The 23,001-nt window shown below is 35.8% G+C and overlaps 2 protein-coding genes across 7 annotated transcripts in view; both read left to right on the top strand.

Moving 5' to 3' along the window:
• The window catches only part of asap1a (ArfGAP with SH3 domain, ankyrin repeat and PH domain 1a), a 51,088-nt gene extending 47,954 nt beyond the window's left edge, over positions 1-3,134 (top strand). For all 5 annotated transcript variants that reach the window (XM_016445499.1, XM_016445497.1, XM_016445496.1 and 2 more), the window contains 2 exons: positions 856-978; positions 1,069-3,134. In XM_016445499.1, coding sequence (XP_016300985.1) covers positions 856-978; positions 1,069-1,143 — 198 coding nt within the window. In that variant the 3' untranslated portion in view covers positions 1,144-3,134. The remainder of the gene's footprint in view (positions 1-855; positions 979-1,068) is intronic.
• Positions 3,135-3,901: 767 nt separating this feature from the next.
• On the top strand, positions 3,902-22,157 carry LOC107657432 (protein FAM49B-like). 2 transcript variants are annotated; one of them, XM_016445493.1, is made up of 11 exons: positions 3,902-4,067; positions 13,195-13,284; positions 14,276-14,397; positions 14,529-14,634; positions 16,442-16,578; positions 18,862-18,939; positions 19,693-19,809; positions 20,064-20,143; positions 20,246-20,372; positions 21,291-21,361; positions 21,473-22,156. In XM_016445493.1, the coding sequence occupies exons 2-11, from the start codon at positions 13,212-13,214 to the stop codon at positions 21,537-21,539; spliced, it is 978 nt and encodes a 325-aa protein (XP_016300979.1). In that variant the 5' UTR covers positions 3,902-4,067; positions 13,195-13,211; the 3' UTR covers positions 21,540-22,156. The 2 variants fall into 2 exon arrangements, with proteins under 2 accessions (XP_016300979.1, XP_016300980.1); XM_016445494.1 differs by lacking the exon at positions 3,902-4,067 and adding an exon at positions 4,076-4,155 and having other exon boundaries at positions 21,473-22,157.
• The last annotated feature ends 844 nt before the right edge of the window (positions 22,158-23,001 follow it).

Here is a 23,001-nt window from a genome sequence, read left to right as displayed (position 1 = left end):
TTCGGAACACAAATTAAGATATTTTTGATGAAATCCAAGAGCTTTCTGACCTTGCATAGACAGCATGCAACTACCATGTTCAAGGCCCAGAAAGGTAGAAATGACATTGTTAAAATAGTCCATGTGACATCAGTGGTTCAACCGTAATTTTTTGAAACTATGAGAATACTTTTTGTGCGCAAAGAAAACAAAAATAATGACTTTATTCAACAATTTCTTCTCTTCCGTGTCAGTCTTGATGTGCGTTCATGAGAGTACCATTTTTGGGTAAACTATCCCTTTAACAACCTATATCTATAATTTTATCGTCGTAAAACTAAACATATTTAGCATAATATTGAGCTTAAAAAGTGAAATTAAAAAAATTAATACGTAAAAAAATCGTTAGTTTAGATATTTTCTTAGTTAAAAAAATACATTTATATATCAAAGAATCCTGTAAATCATGGTTTCCACAAAAATATTAAGCAGCACAACTGTTTTTAACATTAATATTGTAAAGAAATGTTTCTTAAATCGCCAAATTAGCATATTAGAATGATTTCTGAAGGATCATGTGACACTGAACCATGTAGTAATGGTTATAGAATATAGAATATAAAAAATAAAATAATATAAAATAAATATTAAATAGATTTTAAAATATTTGATAAATAAAATATTTTAAACCATACTATTTCACATTGTCCTGCTTTTGCTGTATTTTTCATTTATTGAATGCATCTTTGGTGATCATAAGAGACTTATTTCAAAAACAACAACAAAATCTATCCGACCCCAACATTTTGATCAGTAATGCATACTGGAAATGATCAACAGGTGTAACACTAATAACTGGAGATCATCTCTGTGCAGGGCAAGAACAAAGTAAGGCGTGTGAAAACCATCTACGATTGCCAAGCGGATAATGACGATGAGTTGACTTTTGTGGAGGGGGAGGTTATAATTGTTACAGGAGAGGAAGACCAGGAGTGGTGGGTAAGTAAATCTGCGCAGTGCGCTTGCCACTAGCATTGATAGTTCCGTTTTAGGACAGACTATCACATTCATCAACCTGCCTTTTTACAGATCGGGCACATAGAGGGGAAGCCTGAACGGAAAGGGGTCTTCCCAATGTCCTTCGTGCACATTCTGTCAGACTGACAGCGTATAAGCGGCAGCCGAGAGGCTCTCTAACTAGCACAAGCTCCGCTCTCTCTGGCCTCACACTGGACTGTGGGCATTGCCTCTGTACATAGCTGCTGAAACCCAAACAGTCTCCAAACCATCGAAACATGAAGTATCAAACCCATGCTCCCTTAATCCTCAAGGGTAAAATGTGTAAATTATGTGTTGTTCATAAACTGTGTTATACTGCCTACCAGTATTATCGTAGCCATGGCAGCCCAGCATGCCAAACTGGGTTTGCAGTAGCTATACTTGGAAATCTAGCACTTAACATGTATGCTGTAACTTTGTTTATGTGTACACATATAGAATTATATGTATGTCCATTTTAAGTGTGTCTTTGTACATACATATGCACAGATGTAAGTGTATATTTATGTACGTATATGTATAATGTACAAGTGTGCAAATGTGTTAACCCTGCTTGCTTATGGAGCCAGAGTGACTAGACATTTTAGTGTACTGTTTTAAAAGAAAAAAAGATCAAGGCGTAAATGATGAGCAAGAATACTTAAATACTATACAAGTGTTGAAATTCCCAGCATAGTGGGATTCTGGTCAGGGATCAAAACCAAAATGTAAAGGTTTGAACATCTCATCTGCTCTACATGAACAATAAAAATATGCATTCACACGGTTTGCTTCACTCACAAAAAAAAAAACAACAGAAATCATCTTTATCCTGAATTCCTCAGTGAGTAGGAGACCAATTTACAGCCCTAGAAATTGCTGGTGCAATGCTACCACTTTCTACCAGTATGTTCATATGGCGGTTGTATCCAAGGATGTTACCACACATAACCAGTAATAATTTAAGAATGAACCACTGAAGAGCTCATATCGGTCAAACATTTCAGTGTCTATTGTGGTTGCGGCCTTGGTTGCATCAGTGGGACCGCTTCATTCCTTCCCCATTGTCGTTTTATGCCAAATCTGACAAAACCGATGCCTCAGCTCTGGGAAAGTGTCCTTGTCGATATTCTTTTATTAGATCATACAACAGCGTACCTTATTCATTTGGTCTCTGGTTATCAGTCATGAATCATGCATAATTTCTAAAGCTTCACTCGTACATGGATCTGACTAGTCAAACGTTGTTGGCTTTGTATAAAAATGGATATATGTTGAGCAGAACACAATCTGTTAAAGGTTGCTTAGGAGGAGTTTTGCTGTTTGCTTACAGTGACTGTGGAATGTGATTTCTTTCGGTTTGTTTTGTTCATTTACTTTGAAATGAGCTGCAAGGGGACCCGGCAGTGAGTGACTGATTCGGTAGGACTCAGAATGAACTAATCCTGCCTCTTTTCTCGTTACCCTATCAGGGAGACCAGCATTCACTCTTTGTTTTTAACTGTTATTGTATTAACAATATGATGTAAGATGTATTAATGAATGCCACCTGTACTATATTTGATGATGATAGTATTTGACATTTATAGGGCTAAAGTGTTTCAGCATGGAGAGGGATGGAACCTTCAAGTGTAGTTTATTATGGGTTTTGTTTCTCTGTTTTAGTTCATGTTACGATTAAATAATATCAACTAAGGAATAAATAACGGGAATTCAGCACAAAGAACATCTGCTCCGTGAACAAGACAAAACAACTTCATGATTGTGGTATAAAGTTGTGGACGCACCATTCCTGGACTGTTTTGTTTAGACCCCATTGATGAGCCCACTGTTGGACCACGTCTATCTGCTTAGAAGTTCAATCCAGCACAACTCCAGATCGTGGATTCTTGTGTTGCTAATATTGTAGCATAATAAAGTCTGGAAACAGTCAAAAGGACAACTTCACATTTAAGTGAATAAACTGGATTCAGTCCTAATGTTAAATTTAGGATGAATTTTGCCACTCTCTCACCTTTTTTTTCTGTGTTTGCTGCACTGTAAGTTCAGTCAGAAAGAAAATCAAACTTGGATATCAAGTCTTCGAATCTTAAAATAAAGACTTTACGTTGAAACCATGTAGTCTCTATGTTATTTATTTATTCTTCAGGCTGGGTTATTTGACATACAGTGTCGGTATAAAAAAAGACTTTCAAGACTTATTTTCTGAATTTTGGCTCATGGTATTCATTAACATCAATACTAATTGAAAAGCACACAGACTTTTTTTTTTTTAACGAATCTGCATGAATTTCACATACACATTAAACATTTTTTTCCCCTCAAAATGTTTTTAACATTGATAACACCAATGATATGTCCATATTTTTTTAAAATCATTTTTGATATGAATAATGACTTATTTTCATGCTGAAAATCAGCCTCTATTAAGTGTTTTACTATTTTGTGTATTATTTTAATGGAATCATTAATATATATTGTTTAAATGTTAATATAAAATTATTTATCTTTTATATTGGATTTCTTCAAATATTTAAAATCTTTTTTTTTAAGTCACCATGTCAAAAAGTCACGTTAGTCACCATGCTTATAAATTGAGAATGACCCATAAAGCACAACTTTACCTGTTGTATCAGCCCCACTATCGTGCAAAAGAACTAGAGCGTTTCCATATTTTCATTACACAAACATTGCTTAATTGATAAAGCGAGCGTTCTATCGTATTGTTTGCGCTTTTCAGCGTGCATTTAGCATGTCTGAGCTCAAAACATAAGTGAAAGCAAAGTCATCCAAAACAGATAGAGAACGCTACATGCATAGTAAAACTAGTCAGCTTCCGCTCTCGAAATCAGTTCCTTTTATAGATGTAGGCAGAGCTTGTTTAACGCTCCCACAGTCTAGTCGAGCTCAACCTGCGCGTTAAACGCAACACTTCTGATTGGCCAATCCGGAAAATGTAGACACACTTCACAATGATCCGCTGAGCAGGGTGTTCTTCAGCGTTTCCCTATAGGCCTATTTACTTTTCACTCAATTAACTGGAAATTAAGGTAAGAATCATGGATTAAGATGCAATAGCATTCAAATATGCAACCTGACACCTGGCGCGAGAGAATGTTTGTTTCCTTCAGCACGCAGGTGAGGAGAGAGTCTATAAAGACGACCTGAGTGTAAAATGACTGAAACTAAACTAAAAGAAAGCTCAATGATAATTTATATTAAAGTTTAAGGATTTTAAATAGATAATAATGAACCTTTACTTCACAACGTTTGTATGAAAACAAGGCGTTTGATCATATTTCACTTGACTTGGAGGTTTGCATTCATTGTAATGGACGGTGATCACAGATACATCGTTTTGGCGTTATGTGTTTGTTTATGTATACACTTGTCTTATGGGAAGCCAATTTGTCTGCTGCTGAGCAGAAAAAAAGTGAATTTTATTATAAAAACCGAGACTATTCTCATGAAGAAAAGCAATGGTGCGAGTTTTCAGACTTCCTCTGTGTTCAAATAGATCATGCCACTTCCTGATTTTGTTTATTCAAAACACGCATTTAAAAGCACAAGTTCCTACATTTTGACTGTCATACAGCCACAGGTTCAAATCTAGATTATTTGATGTAAATAACCATTTATTTTGACATGGCTAATGGCCGTTTATTTAAATAAATGTTGATTATTTTAATATTTAAAATGCTCATGACACAATTGCGCGGTTCATTTGAAGTAACCACAGGGTTACCACTCTTAGGCCAATGAATTTTCATAACTTTACATGACTTTTCTAGATATTCATGATTATTGAATAAGGATTTTGATTCAGGCTGATTCACTAATGAATCTTGCAGACCACTTTGTGATCTGTTTTAAACGATTCTTAAAAGTGTTAGGCTACTCTTCACAATCTCTATGAAATAATTTAGTAGATAGGCCAATAATAATTTTAAACCCTCTTCTTTTTTATGAATACATGGTAACTTGTGTATTTAATGTGTTGTGTGCATAAAATACTAAAGTGTGTTCTCTCAAGTGAGGAACGCATAGTATTTAAAGTTGAATGGGGAAAAATAGTGGACAGTCGCTTTATTTTAGAACAGAGCATAACTATAAAATATATATTTTATAGAAATGTATATGACTTAATTCTCATTTTCCATGTCTAATTTTAAATTCCCTTATATTTCCATGTTTACATGGTCATGGTAACCATAGAAATCCACAGCCTATATGAAACTACATTCTGCATGCAAGCAAATACCTTTTGTTGTTTGTTTGTTGTTCATGTTTGCATTCATTAGCTCATCTGTACCATGTCATTGTCCTCCTCTGCGGGACTGTAGAACTGTCTGTGGTGTGCAAGGCCACAGGTTTTAATTAAAGCATGAACTATAAATATTGTCACAGCATCCTTCATTATGACCTCCAGACCAGTGGTCAGCAGTAAAACACCAAGACATGTGCAGATGTTGACTCTGCAGACTAGGTTATGGTGGATATTACTATTTTAGCATAATTTATAAGACTTTATTAAGGAAGGAAAGGAAAGCACAAAGGAAATTTGTGCTCTGCATTTAACCCATCCAAGTGCACACACACGTACACACACACCGTGAACACACACCTGGAGCAGTGGGCAGCCAATGCTGCGGCGCCCGGGGAGCAGTTGGGTGTTCGGTGCCTTGCTCAAGGGTCTCACCTCAGTCGTGGTATTGAGGGTGGAGAGAGCGCTGGATATTCACTCCCCCCACCTACAATTCCTGCCGGACCTGAGGCTCGAACCCGCGACCTTCGGGTTACAAGTCCGACTCTCTATCCTTTAAACTTATATTATATGTGTTATGTAAAAGGAGAATGGATCACAAAAAAATTGTAGTGTTTATTGTAATTATGGTCATTATTACGCAAAAGCTAATACTGATGGACGCAAATACATGTATAGCAGCTTTAGTTGTTTTTCCAGACAGTAGTTTGTAAAGAGCAATATTGCAGCAAAATCACCTGCACAGCTCTAATCACTGTAAGATGCAGATCCATAGCATCTGCTCTGTGCTGTGTGCTGTGAGATGTCAGGTTGTGATTGTGTTTCTGGATTTAGCGGAGCATTCCTGTACTGCAGGGTTCATCTAGTGGCACTTTACATGCCCTTAAGGCATGTAAGCAGTACGCCCTTCACATGTCTAGCAAGGTTTTTAACTACATTTTGATGCAGAGGTCTATATTGTTTTAAATATTTTATTTTTGAGTGCATGTAGACGCTGTATAACGACAAGATGTTAAGTAAAAAAAAGCATTTAAGTAGACTTTATTATGGTATTATTATTGAGTGTGTGCATTTTGACATTGGTGACTGAATAAATATTTAAAAACATTGAGCTTATACTACTGTATCTTGTTTTCAGTTTGAGAAGTATTGTTGTGAAGGAGGTAACCCTTTTTAGTGTTGGTTCAACTTCCTGGTTATGCTTTGTGGTAGGACAGGCTCGCTTTATCAGTCTTCACAGTCAAACAAATCAACAGAAAGTTGACACCTTTTTGTGGTCAGATGCTCTTTAAAAACTCGAGCACTATTCTTTACTGCTAGCTCGAGGACTGCCCTAGATACATTGATATGGGCAGCTTACTTGCATTTCTGCTCTAAGATACAAAGTAAATCAAATGGTGCAAAAAAGGTATTTAGACACTGTCTAAGAACACACAGCATGGGTATTTTTCAGCAGTACCTGTGCAAAAAAGCAGAGGAGAGAACACAGACACCTGTGCTGTCATGCCAGGGGAAGCATGTTTGTACAGGCCCGATAGCTGCGGCTCTCATTAGGTTTCTCGTGTTCCTGCCTGTGCATTTTTCCATGCTGCTTGGTTTTTTCTTTGGAAGAGGTATAGAGAAGTGAATCCGGCATTTCAGTTGCATGCATTGCAGAAGTTATGTTAGTGAGTGCAAGAAAGCATTTGTGAGAGAGGAAACAAGCTCATGATGGCGTGTTTATATTTTTAAAAAGTTGGTTTGCTCCGTTTTGTTTTTGCACAGTGTTTTTTGTTGGATTCAAAGTGTTGCTTTTTGTTCTGTTAAACTCAACTGATTGAGTTTCACATTTCACATTAAAATTTATAAAAGTTACTGTATAAATGTTTTTATAATTAATTTAAATACATTTTAATCCTTGTGCGTCAATTAAAAAAAGTTACACATAGGTTCGTAGAGGACCAAAATGCCCATGTCCAAAAACTGTCATAAAAATTTGAAGCTTGGGACGGGAGTACAGACTTAAGTTTGGTCTCATTTTAAAGCAGCACTATGTAACTTTTGGCGCTCTAGCGGTTAATAAACAGAACTGCACACATCCCGCGAAAGAACATTCCAACCGGAGCTACTTCTCTAAGTTTATGTCTATGGCGATTCACGCAGGTATGTGTTACTCCGCAGCGGTGACGACCCGACCAGGCTACAATAGTCCAAATATAAGTACTTATTATAAGTGTACCGTAGTGATTCGGAATAAGACAAAAACGCGGTTTGGAAGATGAATTCATGATGTACTCGCTCATTATATACATTTTGCAAATTTTGAACACAGAAAAAGTTACATAGTGCTGCTTTTAAAGAAGACCCTAGACAGATTATTGTTGAAGTTAAAAAAAAGTTGTAAAAATTTTTAACCAGAAAAGTTATAGAGGTTTAAGTTTATGAAAATTATATATAAGCAGTTTTTTATATAAAATATATATTTTATAAAACATGTTGAACACAAAAATTGCTAGAAAATAAAAGCCATAAATCTAAACAAGTTGTGTTCCAAATTTGAGGCTGACGTCTCAAAAAATGAGCTTTTAGTAAGATTTTGTTTGGGTGCAGTACCAAACTTTTCCCATTAGATTCCAGCAGAGCTCCGCTGGCATACACAGTGGTGGGATTTGTGATTCACAGTACAGTATCATTTCTCTCTATCAAACATTACAGGTGCACACACACAAACACACACATTTTTTTAGGACACACATACAAACCACACTCTGACATCCATACCAACATACCCACACCATTATTATTGCTGCATAATTTATCCAACTGGCTCTATAATGCAGCAAAAGCAGAAAACAAGAAAAATGTGAGTATTTGCTTTATATATTAAAATGGCACCATCTGGTAACATTAAAAAAAAATATATAATTTTGAAGCCTTGCCTACAGAATGAAAGCCTATTAACAAAGACTGCCTCATTTTATAGTTAAATGGCCCTGGGGTTAAAAATTGCCGTTTTAATGGGTTTCAATGAGGACATTTTTGTCCTCAAGGTCCTGAGAGGAACTATTTTTTTGTACCTAGTGTAAAATAGATTTATTAAAGGAAATGAAGGGAAAATATTAAAATTCCAATAAAAATACACACGTTCCAAAATGTATTAAGTTGGCAGTAACACAGGCAAAATAATAAAAAAACAAAACTGAAAAGGACAAAAATGTCCATAAGGTCGCACAAGGGTTAAACAGGCATTTTGGTAAAAACAAAAAGGTATAAAGGTAGCCAGTCTTGCAAGTGAGATTGATGTCATGCAATCAACTTCTGATTCAAACGAACCTTCTGACCTGGAGTTGACAAGGGATTGCCTGTCCCTGTGAGGTTTAATGATAAAAGTAATCTCTACATCTATATAAACTATGACTTGAAACTGAGAGCGCAAAGTGTAAGTGCAAAAATGAACACATGAAATTCACATGAATTCTAAACTAGCCAGCTGGCACTTGGCGATGCTTTTGGTGTAAACCAGAGGTGTCATCCATTATTTCTGCATCTGATTCTCACCCCTAAAAAGGGGGTAAGGCACTAATAGATGTTTAAATCATTTATTTATTTATTGTGATGGTCTTGGTTATAGCCATGGCCTTTTTATTTGTATGAAATGTATTTGACAAAAATAACATTGATATGGTCCATATCTCCATATAAGGTCAAAAAAAGGTGCAAAAAAAGTCTTGTTTCTGACCAAAAAAAAATAAAAAATATTGATACACCCTTAAAAAAATTAAGGTTAGAAAACTTAAAATGTTGTATTAAGTCACAACTTTATATTATAATTAGGTTATCTCAAAAATGAAAATCTGGAAAATACTAAATGTTAAGATGTGATAGCTAATTGCAACAATAATTATTTGTAGTTGTGGCAAAATAATTTAAATCCTCATATTCTATAAACATTTAAAATTCAATATTTTTTAAACCTCTTTCAAAACTTTCAGACAAGGCTTTAGGCCAGCATTTAAAGTTTTGACAAATGTTGCTTTTGAAATGTAAAAATCGAAGAAATGCACTGCGATTTTAATTTAAATTTTACTTTCTTACATTCAATTGCAGTATTGCATCCTGACTGATAGCAAATTCAATTTAAGTTCAGAAATGAATTTAGAATTTACAGTGCATTCTCAACTGAATTCTGAATGGTGCACAACTCTAATCTGAAGTCAGCAAAGCAAGGTTTAAAACAGCATCTGATGTCCACCAGGTGGCAATAAAACCCTTCAGTTCCCAGTGTCTGCACACAGATACTGTAACCTTCCTGTTTTGAAGTAGATATGAAATGGTATTTCTGTAGCTTTTTCAAGGTCACGTCAGCTTGACACATCGTATCTTGATCTAAAAAGTATCATATCATCTTTAAAGTATCGTGTGTAAGCTTTACATTTAAAGGTCATCACGCGTCTGGTTAGATGTGTAAATCTCTGTGTCAGTTCATTGACACACCTCTGTGTGCTTCAGGGAGAATGATGGCAGGAGTGTGGATGTTGTGTCTGCATCTCTTCTAGCTTGTGGGCAGATGGATTCAGTGTCTCTCACATCCATTGTTGTGCAGGGGTGGATGATGGATGGTTTGTGGGAGATGGGGGGTTCATTTTTAGGTTTATGTAAAGTTCAGCTGTGTTCCTAACAGGTCAATCAGAGACTGTTTACAGCTGCAGACCACAGAAAAATCACTACAAATATTGTCATAAATATTCTTTCATAGCAGATGGATTCTTAACAGTTGTGTCATGGCTAATGTAGCAACAATATTTTTTGATTAAATCTGATTGTCCTGTGGTATTTATAGGGTCTAAATGAAGGGTGCAGATGTCAGAAATTCCGTCATGCAGCGGAGGAAGGAGTGACCGCTCTGTCTGACTGACTCATGCCTGACGCTCCTCTGCCCTGTCACAGCTGGCCGGCCCGCGTACTTGTGTCCATGTGTAGTCTGTCTGTCTGTCCAGGACATGCACCTGTCTCACAAAAAAAAATCAAGCTCTGGTTTTGGGTTGACATTTCATTTAGTAAAATCAGAGCAAAGTGCTTTTCTTAATATTATTAATTACATTCATGATATTTATGTTAAATTAACGTTGAATAATAATTATATATATATATATATGTATGTGTGTGTGTGTGTGTGTGTTGGTAATAAAGACAGTGTTAGATTTATAAATTTCATTTATGAGATGAAATGAATATGACATTAAATTGTGAATAATAATTTCTAATGTCAACTTTATATATATATATATATATATATATATAGTTGATATTAGAAATCTTTAGAAATCATTATTAATAATTTATTGCCATTTCAGTGTTAGTGTTATATTTTATTTCTTAATCTTGTTAAAATTAACAACAAATTATTCATATTATCACTATATTTATATAATCAATATTATAATTAATATATATGTAATCATACATCATCACAATCATCACAATAAGTGTTCCCTTGATTAATTTCATTTTTAATGGAAGAGACAGACTCTGTGTGGCCAGAGGCATGTGTGTGTGTGATTATTAGCCGGGGGCAACCTGCAGCAAATCTGTCCATGTCTTGGCGTTCTGGGGTTAATGTTAACCCGGTGTGTCGGGGCAGCGGTGGAATCTGGGTCAGGAGGAGCACTGTCTGTGCTCTCTGCACTGCCGCAGACCGCCTCACTGCAGAGCAGAGCCTCCCCTCCAGCCACGTGACTCTGTCGTATGAAGCGGCAGTGGGGAAGAGAAGGGTGGGGTTGTATTCTTCTCTGGTTGGGTGGTAGTAGTAGTAGTGGAGGCGAAAGCACGTGGAGGCACATGCTGTCAAACGCTGGTGCATGAGTACTGCAGTGGGGAGGAAACGGCCCACTGCATTCACACCCATGATCTAAAACCCCTCTCGCTCGCTCTCTCAGAACAGCACCACTGTTATTAACTGAGATGAGGACACATTCTGCTAATAGTATCTGGGATTTCAGTTGTGCTCACTGAGATCATTTCCTATTTTAAATTTAGAAGCATGATTTTTGTTTTTTGGCCCACTTCAAATGTCCTTGTACTATTTGCCTCATGAACAATTATAGTCCTTTAGTCATAATAAACACTGCAATATATAAATTAAATTTTTATCATCAAAATAAATGATGGTAATGAAAATACTGTGAGATTTAATTGATAAATTATGTGTTTATTATTTGTTATATATTTATAATTGATTAACAAGCAAAAATAAGAACAGGTTTTGTACTACATAATAAATCAATAATATTATATTTATTCATTTATTAAATATTAGTTTTAGAATGATTAATACATGTATTTATATATGTTTTTTTTATATAAAATTAATTAATCACACTTTATTTTAAGGTCCAATTTTCTGTATTAACTTACTATTAGCTACAACTTTTGCAACAGCAAACTCATAATTTGCTGCTTATTAATAGTTAATAAACAGCCAATATGCTATTAATATGCATGCTAGGGAATAATGAGAATTGGTCCTTAAAATATAATATAACCTTTTATCAGTTATAACGTCATTATCATCACAGTGTTAGCCTTACCAATTTCATTTAGTAATTTTATTTGACAATTTTTAAAAGCTTTGCATCTACCTAAACATCCCTAAAATCACTGTGATACTTGACCTTGAGTTACTTTTTGCTTTAATAGTTTGTCTATCTATAATTTGAATGTATATTTTGTAGAGCTGGAGATAAAATGACATTTGTAAACATTCAAGAAAGCTTATGAGGTTTTACCCTGTCAAACTGTTCCACTTTTGAGTTTAAATTTGTTTTTGAGTCAAGTCTCTTTTCCTAGTGCTGCACTCATGATTAATTTATTCAAGTTCTTTTAAGTCCTGTCAGTACTCCTGTGCTCCGCTCCTATTGGCTACCGGCACAGTTTGGGTTGAAAAAATTTTTTAGGCTCCATGGAAACAGCAGAATGTTCGTCTGGCTCTTTAGCCAATAGGATTGCAGGGTGTGCATGCTGTAGTCAAATGAGCAGCCTCAGTTTAGATGGTACCATCCCCCCAATCTGAGGGGTGTAAAGCTGATGCTGGGGGTGATATTAGGAGATTCAAGACAGCAGTGCTTATTCAGTCCCTTCGGTTCTTAAATCCTGAATGCCATGAGAACATGAGTACGCCAAGATATAAAGACAACACACCCCCTCTCACACTGCAGGATGCACTGTAGGTCAGTGAGACACTGTAGCGACCCATTTACCTACTTTCAAGGCTGTTCGTTTAGAGGAGAAACAAAGTCCTTCAAAGAAATAAAGAAAGTTTCTCTTCAGCTTGAACACAAAAGTCTGACCTTGGGCTTTGAATGTATTGACATGCTGTTTAACTCTGAGGTCTGTCTGTTCTCTTGAGGATTTTCCTGATGTTATTTAATCTGTTGTAGGCAGTGACTCAGAGCTCAGAGCGGATGAATAAGAATGAGCATGTGCTCTTTTCAGGGAACATATGATTCTTACAACGACTTAGCCCAAAGGGAGGGGGACTTCAGAGTGTCAGTTTTGACCTATAGAAAGACTTTGACTGCTAGAGGGCGACATGATCCTGCAGTAGGACCCACCCATGAGTGCTGCAGTCCTACTGCATTCTCAGCAGCATGTGTGATTTCACCTGCAGGCAAACTGGGTGCGTGTTCAGGAGGGATTTCGGCACTGCCCCAAGCAGATGTTGCCTGCCACGCTCATACATTTGGCCAGATGTTGCTGTCGGGAGCACAGGTGTCTCAGTTCTTGATGTGAACCGAGTTGACCCGAATGTGTTCTTGTATGGGCAAATCAAATGCTGATTACACCTTCATTGACTTTCAAAGTGCCGCAAATCGCATGCAAAAACCATAATTCATAAAGTAGTTTGCATCACTTTTTCTTTTCATCTTGTCCTTTAGGTCTCTGACAGGTCGGGATGGGGAATCTGATTAAGGTTCTCACACGAGACATTGACAACAACGCAGGGAACTTTTTCCTGGACTTTGAAAGTAAGTGAATAAACAATCACAACCTGTATTATCTGATGTTGTGGGCTGGGAGAAATAGCACCTACTCGCAATATATTTGCAGTAATTTTGCTGAATATATAAAATGAAACAACACTAGGAATATTATAATAATATTTTTTTATTGTAAACAACATTGATAATTATTAATTATATAGTATATAATATAATATTATAATTATATTAATATTATTAATTACTGTCAACTATTACTAATTACTATAACTAACTATATATAATTAATTAATAATAATATTATTATCATCATAATAATTACTGTTACCAATTACTGTGATAATGATCATAATAATCATTTTTTATTATAAATAACATTAATATTACAATAACATTAATAATATACATAACAATAATATTACTAATGCAGTAATTATTTATTATTATGATTATACTAATATAATTGTATTTAAGTAATATTTATATTATAAATAATAATTATCATAATATAATATTAGAATGTCATATAAATTTTATTTTTATTATTTTTTTTATTATTTATTTTTTTTATAAATAACATGAATAATTATTAATATTACTAATATAACTAATAATTATTAATTACTATAACCATATATAATTAATTAATAGTATTTATTTGATTAATAATGATATGTATTAATAATTATTGATACTATTGGACTATTTAATAATAATAATATTGATAATAGCAATAATAATAATAATAATTATTATTATAAATTATTAACTATATTTAATACGCTTTTATTATTTATATCTATGTTTTTATTGTATTTAGCTTCTTGCATGTAAAAAGCAACAATGGTTGAAATGGCAGTTCCTCTAATAGGAAAAAACATAATTTCAAAAATAGTGTATAACCAAAAATTTTAATATATGGATACAAATATTTAAGCAATAACACTCCACCTCAAATCCAAGCAAAGACCTGAAATGCAGCAGCACATCTAAGACTGAGCTGATTTCTCCTCTGCAGATGCCAAGCCCACAGAAGCTGAGAAGAGAGTATGGGAGAAGGTCAGTGAGGTGCTGACAGAGGCTGTGAGTGTATTACAGGACCTGCAGTCATATAGCGGAGCAGGTGAAACCATCAGGCAGGCGAGTACATCCATAATGCACTTCTCATGTTCTTCATCAGCCTGGGCTTTATGTTACTTTGCATGACAAGCTCTCATTATTTCTGTTCGTAAGGAATGTTGTGTTTAAGCGTGTGCATGTTGCCTCCTCAGGCCATACAGCATCCCAATGATGAGCGTGTGCAAGAGAGCGCGTGGGCCGCTGTGGTCCCGCTGGTTGGCAAACTAAAGAAGTTTTATGAGTTCTCACTAAAACTGGGTATGTCGTTTTTCTCTTTGCATTAATATATATGGATATATGGTACACTGACCCACTTACCATATACTGTAGTATTAGCATCTGCTTTGGACTGTGTTTTGATTTTCAGAGATGATCCTTCTTGAAGCTTAATTCAGCAGTATGATTGAACACATTACTGTTGCAGCGCTCACGTCAGCAGCCGGCAATAGCGAGATTATATAAGACTAGGCATTACTAAACTGTCCTTACTCTTACGTCAGCCCATATGCTCTTACTCAAGCCTTTCTCAATTAAACAAATGTAACCAGAGAGCTGAAATAACCCTACTGTCATTCAGCTATACATAAGTCAATATGTGGACTGCGTGCTATAATTAAGCAATGTCATATGAGCAAGACTGCATTTGTAATAAATATAAGAACCCGAGCCTAAAGTTGAATCACAGCTATATGACTTTGCACAACATATTTTGAAAATATTCTTGGGAAGTTGTATTTCTGTTCTGATTCAGTGCATGTTCCTAGGGAACAAGCCATAAACAGAGCAGCAGTGCGTCATAATTGGATTAGCATGCTCTTTGGGCAAGGCCAGTTTCTTTCACCACATCCAGCAAAAACACAGCTCTTGTCATCTCTAAAATGGCACACCCCAGATTTACTGTACCTTAATGATAAATTCATTATCCTCAAAATAAATACATTTTCTGAAACATACAGAAACATTCAGAAGTTTGGAGTCTGTAAGATTTTATTTTATTTTTTTATTTTTTTTGAAAGAAGTCTCTTATGCTCACCAAGGCACGATTTCATCAAAAATACAATAAAAATATTAATATTGTGAAATACTATTACAATTTAAAAATGACTGTTTTCTGTTTTTCAGCAGTCATTACTCCAGTATTCAGTGTCACATGATCCTTCTGAAATCATTCTAATATGCTGATTTACTATCAATTATTAGCAATGTTGAAAATCCTTGATACATCCTTTGATGAATCGAAAAAAACCCCGTCTTTATATGAAATTGTTTGCAACATTAAAAATGTCTTTACTGTCACTTTTGATGAATTTAATGCATTTTAGCTGAATAAAATATTAATGTCTTTCAAAAAAATAAAAAAAACTTACTGACCCCAAACTTACGGTAGCGTATTTTAGCTGTACCGTACATATGTAGCTCAACTGATGTCGCAAGATTCTAATAAAGGCAAGCTTCTGAGTTTGATTTCTTAGTTTGACATGCATATTGATAAAACATACCTTGAATGCACTAAAAATCTGACAACTGAGTACATGTGGCATGGATGTTACTATAGAAAGCATTTGGAAAATTCTACTATTATTCAGTAAAATCCAAAGATTGATACTGTACTTGGTGCAGCAATGGGAAATACCATATTAACTAATTTGTTCTGCTAATCAGTCTTTGCAGAAATATTTTGTGTCTTATAATCTTGTATGTCTCAAAGTACAGTATATGATATGCTCTGCGAAAAAAGCGGTTGTTTTTACTTTTTATGCTCTATGTCTGTGCTTGTAAGTCTGTGGGTTTGAGTGATTCAGATGGAGGGTTTGATGTTGAGAAATAGGTCATGACCTAATTAAACATGACATGGCCCTTAATCACACATCAACACCAGCCAATGGCAGCGCTCTCTGGAGGAGAGACTCAAAGGGTCAGACTGACCTAACATCTCTCTGTCAAACACACAGCTGTGTTCCTCTGCCAGACACTCTGCCTCATTTTTTGTCAAAATAGAGTGACCATAACCCAGTATTATCCACCAAAAGCATTAGCAGTTCTGTTTCTTCTGTGTCTTGTGTAGAAGATGCTCTGCAGGGCCTGTTGGAGTTTCTCACCAGCTCGCGCTGCAGCCCAACTCAGCATCTGGAGCAGGAGCAAGCACTGGCACGGCAGTTCGCTGAGATTTTGCATTTCACGCTGCGCTTCGATGAGCTGAAGGTAACCAGGCAACCTCAGGTCACACCCATTCTGCACATGTCCAATCTTTCTTGCTTCAAGATGGGCAAAATCAACAATTAGGCAGAATGAGAGGATGTGGAGCAAAAGTGTTGTTAGTGGGACTCCAGCATCCTGTCTTTAATCTCAGACCTCCAAAAATCTGTAATTAACTCATCTGACCATTAAAAATCTTTAAATTATATTTATACTGGCAGTGATTATGCAATATCTTTTTAAACCGCAGGGGAAGGTATAAAAACACTTTCCATCTACCTATTTTTATGCACATTTTTGGGATATCACACAAAAAAATGCTGAATAGAAATGCCAAGATGTGCATAAATTCTAAAAAAGCACATAAAAAGATAGAGATACATTTTTTTATCCAAAAAAAAATATATATATACAGTGGGTACGGAAAGTATTCAAATCAGTATAATCAAACACAGCTGGACTCAAATGAAGGTGTAGAACCATCTCAAGGATGATCAGAAGAAATGGACAGCACCTGAGTTAAATATATGAGTGTCACAGCAAAGGGTCTGAATACTTAGGACCATGTGATATTTCAGTTATTCTTTTTTAATAAATCTGCAAAAATGTCAACAATTCTGTGTTTTTCTGTCAATATGGGGTGCTGTGTGTACATTAATGAGGAAAAAAAATTAACTTAAATGATTTTAGCAAATGGCTGCAATATAACAAAGAGTGAAAAATTTAAGGTGGTCTGAATACTTTCCATACCCACTGTATATATGCGTAGACTCTATGATGGGATCACATTTACCAAATAAATTCCTCGATGCGCATAAAAAAGTCATGTAACTTTGGACAATGGGACGGCATAACTGGACTAACCAGCAGACTGTTCTCATTACACAGCATCTGAAATGTTGTTTTGGTCATTCTGAAATTCCTGAGCCAAAGTCTGTTGTCGAAGTGGTTCGGTTTAACAACCTCCCAGAACTGTCTGACATGACTGCGCTCCCAAACAGCAGGCATCCACCTCCAAAAGTAAGATAAAACATGACCGCGTTTATTACGTTACGTCTGCATGCTCTGAGGCTATGTAATTTATTAAATACAAAAAAGACCCACAGTGGCTTCTCCTATTGCAGAAAATTACCTTGTTCTTGGTGATATTTGGTGCCAGTTTGTCACGAAGTGATGATTTTGTTCTCTTCATCTTGCTGGATGGAATTCGCAATTCGTGCTTTATTCGCAAATGTTTTATCCAATATTCCAATTTTGCACAAGTTAAATTCGCAGTTTTGGATGGAAACATAGCTACTGTAATAATTACTGTCTTCAGATCCAATTATATCCTTTTAAATGATGATTTAAAGTAGAATCATCCATTATTAACACATTTATTCTCACTATTCCAGAATATTAAGATTATTAGGCCTATAAGTCGATTCAGTCTCCATATTCTGTAGCTTATAGAAACAAATAAATTTAAAATATAAACACTGGACATTACAAGACTAAAACTTATCCCTGTGTTTGACAGTGCATTTTTTGAATCCTTCAAGGAAACGTGCTGCATTGCAACACATTATGCACTGATTTTGGACTCAGAAAAAGCTAAAAATGAACATTTAGTAAAATTTTACACTGATTTCCCCCAGCCACACATATACAAAAATTCCATCTAGGCTAAGTGATATTTTTTTTTGCTTAAAAACGGCAAAAATTCACTAAAATATGACTTTATAACTCTAAAATTTGTACATCTATAACATGCATTTAGAAAATAGATTGGGTGAATTTTCATTTCATGACAACTTAAAAAATGTTAAAGCTTATCCTACAGTGAAGCTGCTTTTTTTTTCCTTATCAGTTTTGTTCTGAAACTGATAGCAGCCACTGTATTACACATAATTTATTGGTAAGCCACTGAATTTTGTATCAAATTAGTTAACTTAATTAGCTTTGTAGTGATTCAGCTAATTAGTTGAACTAATGGAACACAAAGTCCAGTTGCCACCAATTAGTGAAATGAATGGAAAACTAAGTGCACTTGCTTTCAAAGGTGCCATAGAGAGTCTGTTATTGTCTAGATTACTGCACTGATGAAGTCTGTCACAAAACCCAGCGGCGGATGAAATGGCCATATGCTCTTTTGATTTTCTAGCTGCTCACTCGAATTCATACATACACAGTAAAATGAAAAATGCACGAATGCCGTGTTTACATGTTTCCCATTCCCATATTCAGCAGAAATGCAATTTTCAGCTGCCAGTTCTGCATTTAAATGCTCACCTGATCTCTCTCTTCCAGATGACCAACCCGGCCATCCAGAATGACTTCAGCTACTACAGAAGGACCCTGAGCCGCATGCGTATCATCAACCAAACAGTGAGTAAACCTGCTCATTATCAGACGGCTTATGTTTTAGTAATACCCCGTTCCCCCGTGTCACAGGGGTTAATGGGAGCTCTTCTGTTCTCTAATGGTCTGGATCATTAGGTGGCAGAGCGGCACAAGATCCTGAGTCAGGGAAACATGAGATATTGCACTCATCTCATCCTCTCCATCTTTTCCTGCTATTTATTTTGTACGTCTCCCTCCCGCTTTTATCTTTTAGCTGACACAGAGCTGAAGTGCGTTCGGTTGACGTCGCGTCTGTAACGTGTGCTAACGACTTCAGGCTCATTAGCGTGTACTGTATCATCAGGGAGCCGCTCAGCAGTGGTTGACACCGAGGATCGTTGACCTTGCCTCGCCAATTAAAAGCACTCTCTGCGAGGAATAATTACAACAGCCGCTTTCATCTCATGAAACATGAGCTCGGCTGTGGAAGAGCACGTATTAGGAATTCTGGACATGTCTGCAGTCTGTGGATTAAAGCAGGATTTACATTCACTTTTTAGCATAGAGTAATGAATGAAATGTTTCAAGTCAGCTAAAATGCATTTTCAGTGCACCAGAATGCCCAATTTCTACATTAATTTCCATGATTAACTACTTAAGTAAAGCTGACCAAGGAAAAGCGCATCCGTAACCTCCAAAAAACCCAACGCCTTAACTGACCCCTTTAGTTTAAATCTTCAAAAGTATGGATTTTTCACATTTAGATACTGAAAAAAAACATGCGTGTTCTTTCTACAGGCAGAAGAGCATAATGAAGTTGACAATGAACTGGCCAATCGCATGTCTCTCTTCTATGCCAATGCCACGCCCATGCTGAAAACGTTAAGCGATGCCACAACTAAATTTGTATCAAAGGTAGGTGGTTGTTAAATTCTGCTGTATTTTGATTATAGCAGTGCTTACACAACTCAAACCACTCAAATGGGTGATGACAAACAAGTCCAGATGCTCATGAATAAATTCTACCTAATTAGTTCTCAAAAAAGATATGATATACTTCGGCAACACATCTATATAAAAATGTTTCTCGATCACTTTCACTTCCAAAAGACTGTTTTCTCATTACAAACCATCGTAAATAACACATTTTGCTCTCTCTGTCTAATCAGCATGCAGAACTGCCCGTAGAGAACACAACAGATTGTCTGAGTACGATGGCAAGTGTGTGTAAAGTCATGTTAGAGACACCGTAAGTTACATGTTTGTGTTTAATCACTGGCCTTTTGTTTCTTCTGTAGCAGGCTGTAACTTTGTAATTCATCCCCTCTGTGTGTGTGTGTGTATTGATCAGGGAGTACCGCAGTCGTTTTGCCAGTGAGGACACAGTATTATTCTGTCTGCGTGTGATGGTGGGGGTGATCATCTTATACGACTATGTCCATCCAGCTGGAGCTTTCGTAAAATCCTCCAAAATCGATGTATGCCTTATTCTGCTTTCTTATCCTTTTAGTAAAAGTTATTTTATTTAAATGTATTCCTTTAATTTAATTACATTAATATGCTGTTTAGTTGATCAAATCCAATTTTTTAAAATAAATTTTATATTTGTAAATAGTTTAATTAGGGTTCAATTTAACACATTGTTGAAATAAATGCAAAATAGTTTTTAACACTTACTAAATTAATTTGCTAATGTGTCTAATAACAAAGCAAATACAAAGCCTGAATTAAAAATACAAATACATTGTCACTTTTTGTCACTGATTAAGTGATTAAATCAAATTTTTAAAATATATTTTATGTAGTGCTGTCAAACTATTAATCACGATTAATCACATCCAAAATAAAAGTTTTTGTTTACATCATATGTGTGTGTACTGTGTATATTTATTATGTATATATAAATGCACACATATGCAAGTATATATTTCAGAAAAATATGCTATGTTTATATATTAAATATATTTATATATAATATAAATTATGTGAATATAAATATATACATGTGAATACATGTAAATATTTTAAAAATATATACTGTGTGTGTGTGTATTTATATATACATAAAAATATACACAGTACACACATATAATATGTAAACAAAAACGTTTATTTTGGAAGCGATTAATCGTTTAACAGCACTAATTTTATGTGTAAATAATTTAATTAGGGCTGTCAGTTTAACAGTACAGTATGTTAAAAACATTAAAAATTAATGCATTTGATCACAAAATAAGCATTTATAAGACTAATTTCTGATGAAATGCAAAATACTTATATTATACTAAATTAATGTGCTAAATAGATCATCCCAATTAAAAGCAAACTACATACAAATACAAACCTGATTAAAAATAAAATTATATAATATTCTCATCTGTCTTTGTATGATACAGATGAAAGGATGCATTAAGGTTCTGCGGTATCAGCCGCCCAACAGTGTGGAGGGGCTTCTCAATGCCCTCAGGTCTGTGAGCTTTACTGGACTCTTACAGTATGATAGAAATACAGTATGAAAAAACCATGCAGTATGTAATGATTTGCATTGCATTTAAACATTCTCTCTTGACTCTCAAAGGTACACAACAAAACATTTGAACGATGAGACTACCTCCAAGCAAATCAAAAACATGTTACAAGCTTGACTGTCTGCCAAAAGTATTACCTCTCGAATACATTGGACGAGACGCTTCAGCAGTTTTAGTAATACAATGAGAATAGCCATGTATCATGTGGCAGCTACTGTTATCAGTCTATTTTTACTGTTGTAGTTTTGTTATTTACATCTTATCCTGTTAGACTTAGTCATGTGTGGACTTTAGATTTCAAAGACGCTTCTTTGTTGTGTGGCGTCCAACAAAGATGAGCTTCGTTCATTCCCTTCCCGTTTTCTACAGTTGACTGAGTACCTGAGTTTTTGAGGACCACAAAAATTGTATTGCTTTTTAAAATAACATAATTTACTGTGATTTTTATTAACATGACTCTTTTGAACTGAATAAAGCTATTTTAACCAAAAGGACTGAATGGCTGACAGCTCTTACAGTAAGGGCTTCTTCGAAACCGGCCACTGAAATCACCATGTACTCTCACCACTTTACTGTGTACAAAATAATTAGTTCTAAACCCACATCCTTTTACCTAACAGAGTTCAGGATTATTCATATCCCGTGACAGTGTCTACTCCAGCACGTCATCGTATAATGTCCATTCATGGCTGTATTCCCATTCTTTTGCTTTTTGGAGCCAAAAATAAACAAACATGTGGTTGAAATTTAGCCCTGTTATGAGTTAGCATTTCTTCAACTTTCCCCCAGAAACCAAAACCAGAATGTTCAGAAATTCCAGGCTGTCCATTTGATGGTCAGCTGACTCTGGTGGATTAGTCAGGAGAATGAGATTCCCACATCATCCAGCCCAGGAATTGGGAGTTTGTTCTACAGAAGTATGAGTAATACATTCCTTGCTCTGACACACTGCGGAGTATTTGATCTCGGCCTCGCTGGGAGCGCGCTCCATCTGCACGGGACACCCCTCCCAGTTTGTATTACCATCCTATCTGCTCTGTACCTGTGACCTCCGCCGTATTTTTTTCTCACTCAACGGCTCGCACACAGTTTCCTCCTGTTTGTCTGGCTGCTCAGCGTGTGTCATCAGCGAGCGCATACTTTCCCCACTGCGGAGTGTGTGATTCTTGCCCCTGCTGTCCTTTCTCCTTGTCGGAAGCACACTTTTTTTTTAATGGCTTTCCTGATGAGCTCGGACACTTTTCCCAGGAGGCTGGTGTGGGGCCATATTCTTGTCTATTTACTCGTTCCTCTCTGTGCTCTGTGAGAAGAGCAACTTCTGATGACTTCCTGCCAATAACTCTGCGTGTGCGACCCATAATTCCAGAGCACTACCTCACCGTATGGCCGCTGTAATGTAGACCAAACACCATATGTTCATTAGATTTCCCACTGCTGCCTGGATTCTGACTTCACAACAAGTTAGTAAAAACAAGCACAAAGAGACAAAAGAGTATGTAAATGCTAGTTTGAGGTTACATACTATGATGTTTTTGACAATACATGCATATTCATAGGATTTAGCCATCTTCTGGACCTT

This window comes from Sinocyclocheilus anshuiensis, unplaced genomic scaffold (assembly GCF_001515605.1).
Source record: "Sinocyclocheilus anshuiensis isolate Anshui unplaced genomic scaffold, SAMN03320099.WGS_v1.1 scaffold155, whole genome shotgun sequence".
In the NCBI taxonomy this organism is placed as follows: domain Eukaryota; kingdom Metazoa; phylum Chordata; class Actinopteri; order Cypriniformes; family Cyprinidae; genus Sinocyclocheilus; species Sinocyclocheilus anshuiensis.
This window is presented reverse-complemented; position numbering and strand designations above follow the sequence as displayed.